The 10,866-nt window shown below is 33.5% G+C and overlaps 1 protein-coding gene across 1 annotated transcript; it reads left to right on the top strand.

Moving 5' to 3' along the window:
• Positions 1-5,369: 5,369 nt before the first annotated feature.
• LOC115976544 (protein SIEVE ELEMENT OCCLUSION B-like) lies at positions 5,370-9,396 on the top strand. The gene is made up of 7 exons (XM_031097870.1): positions 5,370-6,135; positions 6,383-6,490; positions 6,663-7,111; positions 7,342-7,451; positions 7,629-7,771; positions 7,942-8,424; positions 8,591-9,396. Exons 1-7 carry the CDS (start codon positions 5,440-5,442, stop codon positions 9,251-9,253), a joined length of 2,652 nt encoding a protein of 883 aa, XP_030953730.1. The 5' UTR covers positions 5,370-5,439; the 3' UTR covers positions 9,254-9,396.
• The last annotated feature ends 1,470 nt before the right edge of the window (positions 9,397-10,866 follow it).

The following is a 10,866-nucleotide window of genomic DNA, read 5'->3' as shown; positions in this document are numbered from 1 at the left end:
TCAGCTCTTTCTAAGAACTACTGAGTACAAAGTAGTCTTCCCCACGACGATGCCAATTGTATCGGCTAAAATCTGATGGGCCCAAAAAGTACTTAGGCTGGATTAATATCCACAATAATTAATTTATGGAAGTGAGTTTCTAGACCAACAGTTGAGGTTAAAATAATGATTTTCACAAAGAACTAATAATAAACAACACTATAGGACAAATTCAGGTGATAAAACAAGTTTCTGCTTTATTACTTCTTCCTCAAAATTACTGAGGAGTTTTTACACTTAGGAAAATACAAGGTTGAATTGTCACTCAATACTCACTATATTCTCTCTCTCTTTCTCCCAATTTTTGGATCAGCTCCTTGTATTTGGGGGGGGGGGGGGGGTCTCTCTTCCTTTTTATAGTCTCAATGCTTCAATCTTGGTCCTCCACCTAGATGGTGGGTGATTCTTATTCTGGATACTTGTCCCATCCTTCTCCCCTCCTTTTGAGGCTGTGTTGAGTAGGTAACAGGCTATGATGACACTATTCAGGTGTCATTAATATGGCATGCTTAGTTGGTGCGGTGTAGTTAATGTGGAGGTGATGCTATCTTCAATAGGAAGTTTCCTCCAAGACTTATCTAAGTCAATTACTGTTACCTTCCTCGAACTAATACGTTCAGCTTGGGCCATGAACTTTGTAGCTTCCTCAGCTCATCCATCTCCTAGCTCTTTCTTCGGACTAGTTAATTCTTCAGATGATCTTTTCCCTTGGTTTATGTGGGTTTACATAGCTCATTTGGATCTTTAGTTGGGCCTAATTAGAGTCCAACTAAGGCCCAATTTGTTGTATGTTCCTTTGGTCCTCACAACTATGTATCAGTCAAAATTCAAAACTAAAATTCTTTGCTTATTTGAAGACAGAAAAAGAGGCAAGTTTTCGGTGAATTACCTGGTGCTAATTTGTTACAGAATCTAAGTAATACAGGTGAGAAAATTAAATTATCGATGTTTAGGTATCTAATTTAGGATTTTGATGTGTTCCTTAACCGGTTTTACTAGCAAATTGAATATGAAATTGAACTGTGTAAAGCATTGATTTTGCTGTGTTTCTCTATCTTGATGTGGAAAATTTTCAAAATTGGGTTGTCTCTCTCTGATTATTAGCGGGCATTTGTTGAGTATTACTTTTTAGTGTTAAAATCTTCTATCTTTGTTACAATTTCTTAGTCCCTATGAAGCTCTAAAAAACAAATATCCATGTAGCCAAGTCTTCAACACTGCTGGAAAAGAAGTTTGTCATTAAATTGATTCTTATTGTTAATTAAATTTTGGTAGTCACTAAATTGGTTGTCTTCATCTCATCGCATCCTTAGGTATATTTGTGGTTGAAAAATATTTCAAACTCTAATTAAGTTCAATTATGTTAAATTGAAAGTATTGTACTTTGGAAAAATAAAATAAAATGAAAGAGCCTCAAAGCACGCACAATACTTGTGTGTAGAGACTGGTAATTTTAAAAATTTATCACTAATGGTTTAGTGTTATCACAAAATTTTCCATAAACTATGATGCATGTCATGCTTTTAAATTATAAAACCAAGGAAAATGGGTCAAAAATCGACCCACATTCAACAAATCCCAAGGTCCAAACCCGTTTCTTATCTTGACCCAGGAATGTTCAACAATTTGACTATTAATTGATTAAAACATTTTTTTTAGAATACTTAGCATTTTAAAACATTCCATTCCATAAACAAAATATATACGTAGACGTGACCATTCGTGTTTGTATATTGGACTTGGGTCATGTTAATTTATGATTACTAGTGAAGTATCCGTGCAACGTGCAAATAATGCTTTAAAATGCCATGAGAACAAATTATATAAAATGTTCAAAATATTTTAAAATAATAACAAAAAGTAACGTTGTGATAACATAAAAAGATTTTATTAAATTAAAGTCAAGAAATTAAGGGGATGAAGAAAATTTTATTTTATTGTATTTTATTTTATTTTAATCTCAAGAGGGCAAAGAATTTAGACTATAGCATAATAGTCATAGAAATTAGTTGAAGTAACAAATTCATAGTTGAAAAGGGAAAGTTTAAAATTGAATGCACATATCCATTACATTTTTTCACTTAAAGACATCAAAGTACAAAAGAACAATGTTGGAATATTGTATTTTAAATAATGATAAAAGCATTTTCATCTATTCCATATATTGATGTTTATTGTGTGGTGTAATAAGTTATTTGCTTGTTTGATCACAATTTTGTTTCTTTAACACATTAGAGTTAGCATAAGTTATTTACAATATCATATTAATGTTTAGTTGGCTTATGGAAATATCATAGAATTTTTATGATATTATGTTTCTGTTAGCAGATTATGATAATGGTAAGTTAAGTGAAATATCATTCTAATAAAATTCATTATGATATTTAAAGTATATTTCCATGAAATATGCATATTTTATTGTTCATGTATATTTAGAAATATTGAAAATATTATTATTAAAAAAAAAAAATCTAGTTCTCAACTTGAGATCGTATTGTGAAGTAGGGGTGTAATCGGTTCGGTTCGGTTAGTGTTGAATTCAGTTTTTGCACCGAAACAATAATATCAGTTTCAACATATTTGGCACCGAAACCGACATCTAAGGAACGAACCGAACTGACGGATTACATTTGGTTTCGATTTCATTTGGTTGGATTTCGATGTTTGGAAGGGGAGAAAAAAAAAACAACAAGTAAAAGAGAAGAAGATGGGTGGTTTTGGAAAGAGAGAAACAAAATAAAGAAGAAACAGAGAAGAAAACATACTAATAGCAAAATCAAATCATAATAGCAGCATCGGGGAGGGGACCGGCGATAAGAAGAAGAGAAAGGAATAAAATGCTAGGGTGAGAGAGAGAAAAAATGGCGAGAGAGGAAAAAAATGGTGGAGGGGCGGCTAGAAAGAAAAGGGTAGGAGGCTCAGAACTTATAAATATAAGATGCTAGGGTTTTAAATTTTAATGGTTTTAAAAAATTAAAAAACTCAAAAACGTTTATGCGAAGGCTCAAACAAGATAACGCTTAGTCATTAAAGCCACATCATACCACTAAGCTACAAACTCCAATGTGACTTAGTGTTACATAAATATTTATACATATATATATATATATATATCGGTTCGGTTTGGTTGGTTTTGGGTGGAAAAATCAAACACCACCACCGAACAAAAAACCGAAAATTTTTTAACTCTCAAACCGAAACCGAAATGGAATAACAAAAAATTGCTAGAAACTCTAAAATTTCGGTCAGTCCAGTCAGTTGGTCGGCTTTTCGCACACCCCCTATTATGAAGTATGTTGAAAACATCTGTTTTCAAAGATAGTTTGAAAGAAAAGATCAATTTTTTTTAAGTTTATATATATATATATATATATATTATTTTTTGAATTGTTTTGGAGAAGAGTGCAAAAAATGTGAGATGGAAGGCTAAATAATAAATTAATGTAGCAAAGTGCCATGTGATAAATTCTCATGGTCTCCCACACTATATTTTTGCTTTCTTATATAAAAAAAGTAATCAAATAAACTATATATATATATATATATAATCAGGTAATTATTGAGTACTCTTGGAGTACCATAAATGCATATTTCCCCCTCTCACATAATTGTAAATTCCATTAATTAAATTTTTAATGAGACCTACAATTCATGTGAGAGGAGGGGAGTACACATTTATGGTACTCCCGGAGTATTCAATAATTTTTGTATAAAATTAGTGCACGCTTATCAATAATTAATACGTACATTTAATCTAGGGACACATTCAATGAACTAATATTATATATAATTAAATTGACATAAATGTAATTTTTGTTGAGGTGGAAGACCAAATGAAGAATGCGTCACTTGGTAGAATCTCATACTTTCCCACATGAGGTTTTTGATGCCGTTTGGATTCAACGTTTACGTTTTGTGTTTGCTTTTTTCTTTTTTTCTTTTTTCATGCATTTCAGGAGTAATGCGGCTACTGTTCATGAATAGTAGCCGCAAAGATTGACTTTTCAAGCGTGAATAGTGCACCTGTGTATTGTTCATGGACCCACAAATATCACTATTCAGCAACTTTTTCATTAAAAATGGGTCTCATGGTACTATTCACACATTTAAAAATTATTTTGCTACAGTATTTTCAGTTTCAGTTTTCAGTTTCAGCAAAAATAAGCTCAATCCAAACGGACCCTCTACTTATATGTATGTATATATATATATATATATGAGTTGACATTAATCCGACATGTTTATTAAACGGGTTAGTATTCTTCAATTCTAACTTGATCTGTTTATTTAAATGGGCTAATTATGTCAATCCATTTATCAAATTTTTTTTTTAAAAATTTAATTTAATTGATCTAAAATATTAAAAACCAAACATATAAATTTTTTAATATAAAATTTAAAACTAGTAGAGTAATTTCATTACAAATAATTATTCAAAACTAAACCATATCTCAATATCACAAATAATCAATCACAAAATGTCAAACAATATAAACAAGAATAGCTAATGTCAAATCTCAGCAATCAATTTAAGGAAAACAAATAAAAATAAAAGTAAAGGATGACAACTAGGGTCTCAAGTGATAGAGAAAAGTGATGGATGAGGGCAATGGAGGCTTGGCACTGTAGGGAAAAATGGGTGATAGTAACTAAGAAAATAAGGGGAGTTAAGCTAGATTGAGGTCTGAGAGTGAGAGGTGGTCATAGACTCATGGGCTTGGGAGAGTGTAACTAGGAAAGAAAATGAATTTATATACCTACGGTTTTAAAGAGTGTATTGGTAAAGTGACATTTAGTTAAATAAGTTAAATGGGTTCAACAAGTTGAATATGAACACGACACGCTTATTAAACAGGCAATTATGTTAATCTCGAATATGATATGAACTCATTAACCCTTAACTCATAACCTGCTAACTTTGTATTGTGTCATTTTCATGAGTTGTTTCAGATTTTGCCATCTAATATATGTTTGACTGTTCCAAAAACATTTGTTTTGTTTTGTTTTGTTTTTTTTTTTTTTTTTTTTTTTTTTTTTAACTATAAATTAACATACATATGCTAATATACTAAGCAATAATCAAGGGTAAAATAGTGTTAGACCCATGGTAAAATGGTCTGGATCCAGATTTGATTCGTACATCAGTAATGTTGCTAATTCAAGATCACGATAAAAGAAAGGAGAGACAACTTGGGACCACAAAAGCTAAAGCTTCCACATAACGATTTGTTTTAACCGCAATCGAAGCAAGGAAGTTGATGCAGCTAGCTAGGCTTTATTCCTTTTCTCATGGTTATATAAAGGCCAGCCAAAATTGATGCCAACACACACGCATCTTCTCTCCCTTTACCCTTATCAAAGAGTTTCCAACCTTCTTTCGCTTTGTTGTTTTTCTGCAACATGGATACCAAGTCAGTAACTGGTCCTCTGCAGAACCCAAATGTCACCACTCCTTCCCAGCAACCAAGCCAAGCTAGCAATGTGCTATTACAGGCTACTCCATTGTTACAGCCAGGCCAACAATTGGGTCCTTTGCAGCCAACCTCCAACTTGGGTTCTGTGCAGCAAACCAGCAACCCAGCCGGTACATACCAGCAATCCAACCCACAAACCAATTATGGTGCAGTGCAGCAAACCAACCCGCAAACCAATTACGGTGCAGCGCAGCAACCAAACCCACAAGCCAAACAAGTTTCATTTCAGCCATCCAACCAACAAACCAGCCTTGTTCCTTATCAGCAACCAGACCCACAAACCAACCTTGGTGCTTGGCAGCAACCCAACCCACAAACCAATCTTGGGGCTTGGCAACAACCCACCCCACGAACCAACATCGGTGTCACATGGCACCAACCAAACCCACTGGGTTCTTTGCAGCCTTCCAGCCTGCTCAGCAATCTGGCACCTAATGCTATGCACCAACTGATCAAAGGTGACCGAAGCATGCCTACAATGTCTGATGACAATGTGCTGGTCAGTCATATTCTGGGATCCCATACTCCAGATGGACGAGACGTTGATGTCAAACCTCTTCTTCGTCTAGTTGAAGAAATTCTTAGTCGCGCCACACTCACACCAGACGCCCTTTTTGCAACGGTATAATACTACAAATTTTACAACGTCAAATAAGCTTTATGGATTAACGTGTCACCAACATATAAAAAAAAAAGATTATTCAAATATTCATTTATTATATTATTTAAATGATATGAATCATATTTTTATAATATTATCACACTCATTTATCAGTTTATATATATAGATGTAATTTATTTGAATTGAAAGCATCCAGTTGTATCTTTTTTGTTTTCATTTTCTAAATATTGCTAGTGTTGTTGTACAGGGTGCCCGCACATACCCTGATCCAGGCTTTGATGACAAGACCGACCATACCAATTTTCTTGCCATGCTAGATGCTTTGTCATATACCATTGATCGAATTGCTTGCGAGGTAATAACAAATCACGATTACAAAATCTTGCCCCATCTATATTTACATCAACATAATAATAGAAATTAAAAGTTTTTTTTTTTTTTCTAAAGTTTTTGAAAACAATAAGTCTACTAAAACAATTGTATATCTACCTTAAACTGTTTGTAATGGTATATGAATGAATTTTCAGCTTCAATACAAGGCTTTGGGTGGCACAGATGCACACCAAACCACCGTGGCAATATTTAACATGGTATCACACTATGGATGGGACGCTAAGTTGGTGTTGGCCCTAGCGGCATTTGGATTGAACTATGGAGAATTCTGGCTTCTTGCACAGATTTACTCGACAAACCAACTTGCCAAGGCAATGGCAATCCTGAAACAAGTGCCTGGCATCATTGAGCACGCAGTCCCACTGAAACCCAGGTTCGATGCACTTAATAATCTAATCAGGACCATATTAGAAGTGACTTGGTGTATCATTGAGTTTCGAGATCTACCACCCATTTATATCACAACGGACGTACCAGCATTAGCCTCAGCCATGACCCATATTCCAACTGCTGTGTATTGGACTATCAGGAGTATTGTGGCCTGTGCATCTCAGATTTCTAGCTTCACTAGCATGGGTTACGAGTATGTCTTTTTCCTCTCCATCCCAATTTACAATTCTCATACAAATCCTTAAATTTAGATACAGTATGGCCTATAAAAGGTTTATTAAGCATTTCTTGAAATTTTTTGTACATAGTAATTGATTTACACACTAATAAAAAAGAGATCTAAATTGTTTTATAAGTAGTGTAAATACTAAAATGTTTGTAAGGCATTTAGCATTAACTCTGCAAAATGGATATTGATTGCAGGTTTGCGTTATCCACCTCAGAAGCATGGGAGATATCCACCCTGACTCACAAGCTCAAAACCATACTTGAACATCTTAAGAAGAAGATGGAAGAATGCGTTCGATACATTGGTAAGCTAGTTTTTTGCGGCATTATAGACCACGCCATATATAAAAATTAATACATAAAAGTATCTTATACAATTGATTACTATTAGTACAACGCTCTTTTGTATATACATGGACTTGACATATTTCCGTCATGTAAGATACTACCCATATACACTGAAATTCTCCTATTCATTGCAGAGGAGAAGAAGGATATTGAATCTTATCAAATGCTTGTCGAACTCTTCAAAATGATCCACATTGACAACATGAGAGTTCTTAAGGCCCTAATTTGCCCTAGGGATGATGTGCTCGCACTTGTTGATGGTACCACCAAGAAAAGGGTTGGCTCTTCTAACCCATATCATTATCATTACTATTGCACAATTATCGACATTACAATTTCTACTATCAGAATATTGCATATATATTCTTGGTTTTAATTTTTAAGTATTGATAGTATAATTAGTTATATTATTATCTATATGTGATTGTTTTATTTTGGTAAAACCAGGTTAATCTTGATGTTCTTAGGAGGAAGAATGTGTTATTGCTCATTTCAAGTCTAGACATCACCCAAGATGAACTGTCGGTTCTTGAACAGAGTTATAACGAGTCTAGGGACCACGTAATGAGGCTTCAAAGTCCATTTGAGATTGTATGGATCCCCATTGTGGACCAGTTAACAGATGCCAGACAAAAGCATTTTGAGGAATTGCTAGCTCCAATGACATGGTACTCAGTGTACCACCCTTCCATAATATCAAAGGCATCAATCAAGTTCATCAAGGAGGAGTGGCACTTTAGGAGCAAGCCTATCCTTGTAGTCCTAGACCATCAAGGGAGAGTGGTGTCCCCCAATGCAATTCACATGATGTGGATTTGGGGAAGCCATGCTTTCCCTTTCACTACCTTAAGAGAAGAAGCTCTTTGGAGAGAAGAGGCTTGGAGGCTTGAGCTTCTGGTGGATGGCATTGATGCAACCATATTGAGCTGGGTAATTATATGTGTGTGTGTTTGCATGCAAACACACTCTTTAAGGAAAAAAAAAGTGCTAGAATAATGATGAAATAATTAAATTAACTATTTCCTAATAGTTTAAATTTTTTGGATAATAAGGATTTATCAAAGTAATTCACATTCCCCTCTTTTTGATTTAACAGATTAAAGAAGGAAAGTACATTTTCTTGTATGGAGGCGATGACATGGAGTGGATTCGGAAATTTACAAAGGAAGCAAAAGCAGTTGCAGCGGCTGCACGCATACCCTTAGAGATGGTGTATGTAGGAAAAGCCACAAAAAGGCAGCAAGTGAAGCGAGTGATAGCGAACATTGTACAGGAAAAACTCAGTACCTGCTGGCAGGACCCAGCCACAATATGGTTCTTTTGGACCAGGCTTGAGAGCATGCTGTTCTCAAAGATTCAGCTAGGCAAGGACGAGGAACACGACCTTGTGATGCAACAAGTCAAGAGGGTGCTTAGCTTTGACAGAGAGGGTACCTGGGCTGTGCTTAGCAGAGGGTCTAGTGTGTTGGTTAATGAGCATGGAAACATTCTCTGGCCTGCCTTGTTTGAGTATGAACAATGGAAAGAAAAGGTGGCACTGCAGGGCTTTGACATTGCTTTTCAAAACTATGTTGCTTCGCTTCGTGCTAATTCTAACCCTTGTTGCCGCTTTGAGTTCTCTCACTATGCTGGAAAAATACCAGAAAACATGAAGTGTCCTGAGTGTCACCACAACATGGAGAAATACACCACTTTCCTCTGCTGCCACGATGAAGGCATTGTTCCAAGCTTGCTTGCACTGACTACTACTAATACTTAAACCCACTAGCATTTTCCTTAATTAATATTGCAGCTATATGCTTATGTTGCCGGTTCTAAATAAGAGAACAATATATATATGATGTGTGTTTTACTTATTTATTAATTTATTTTCTTTCTTTCATCTTATATATGTTAAAGAATTGAGTGTGGGATGTCCTCTCAATTGCCACCTTCTGCTGGTGCTCCCATATCTTTTCATTCCTTTCAAATCTTTTTTTTTTTTTTATTGACTTGGTATTTTCCCAGGGAGTTTTTAACGAATATGCCCTTAAGGAGCTACACATTTGGTAAAGAAAAGGCTAATTAAAAATAGTTCTACAAAAGCATTATCAGCATTTGCCCCCAATAAATAAGTGGTGGAGTTCAGTATTATTTATATTGGTCTGTAGTTTAATCCTGCCTGGGGCACATAACAAATGATTTTTTTTTCGGATAACATTTTTTTCCATTAATTATAAGTGATATAATGCACTTTTCCTACTTTTAGAAAGAAAAAAAAAATTAAGGATAAAATTAAAATTGTACAAAGTTAAGTAGGTGAGAAGTATTTATTGCTATTTCCTCCCTCTATTATAAGGTTGTCAAACCTCTCTTCTTTGATATTGGAGAAAAAAAAAAAAAAAGATAATTCTTGAATGTCTAAAAATTCTTTTAATTTTTTTTTTCCAGAAATCATATTTTATTTAATATATTTTTCAAATAAAAAAATTATGGATAAAATTTAAAATTTATTATAAAACTAAATATCAATAAGATACATATCACTATTTTATCAAAACTCTTATTCTTGATTGTGAGAACTGTGATTTGTAGGGACTGCTTTAAATTCTCATTTTCAATGGATAAAGAGAACAATCACCTAGTTGCGAATCTCAGCACATTGATTCACATGAAGTAGTCACTTCATTAATTTAAAGGAAAATTGAAAAAACTTTTGTTGGGGTTGATTTTGGTAACTCCAAACAAAATAAGAATTGACTCAATCAACTTAGATTTGAAAGAGAAGGGATTCAAGCCCAAAACTCGTTTTATTTATCAAATATATAGATGCTATTAATGCATACCAAAGAAAGACCAAAAGACATGAAATCACAATAGGAAAATAGATGAAATAATATTTTTAATATCTATGTGTCATAACTCATAAATATAGTTGAGAAAGAGTCTTGTAAATTGAAGGTCTATATATAGTTCGGTTGTTCATTGGGACATTAAACGTTTGGTTTTTCTTTTTTTAGATAACATTTTTTTAATTAATTATAAGTGATATAATGCACCTTTCTACTTTATGATTAAAAAAAAAAAATTAAGGACAGATTTAAAATTGATATAACATTAAGGTAAAAAAAAAAAAAAAAAAAAAACCCAAAACAAAACCATAGTCCGCATATCTCTTTTCTTTGGTAATAAGAAGGAAAAAAAAAATGATATTTCCCAAAAGTATACAATTTTATTTCTAAAATTATATGTTATTTAACATATTTTTCTATTTTCAAATAAAAAAAGAGGATAAAACTAAAAAACATATTATAAAATTAACTAGATGAAGTGTATATTTATCATTATAGAGTTTTTTTTTTTTTAAAAAATATTTTTTTTAATTCATTATTT

This window comes from Quercus lobata, chromosome 2 (assembly GCF_001633185.2).
Source record: "Quercus lobata isolate SW786 chromosome 2, ValleyOak3.0 Primary Assembly, whole genome shotgun sequence".
Classification (NCBI taxonomy): Eukaryota; Viridiplantae; Streptophyta; class Magnoliopsida; order Fagales; family Fagaceae; genus Quercus; species Quercus lobata.
The sequence above is the reverse complement of the archived record's forward strand: the minus strand, read 5'-3'. Positions and strand labels throughout refer to the sequence as shown.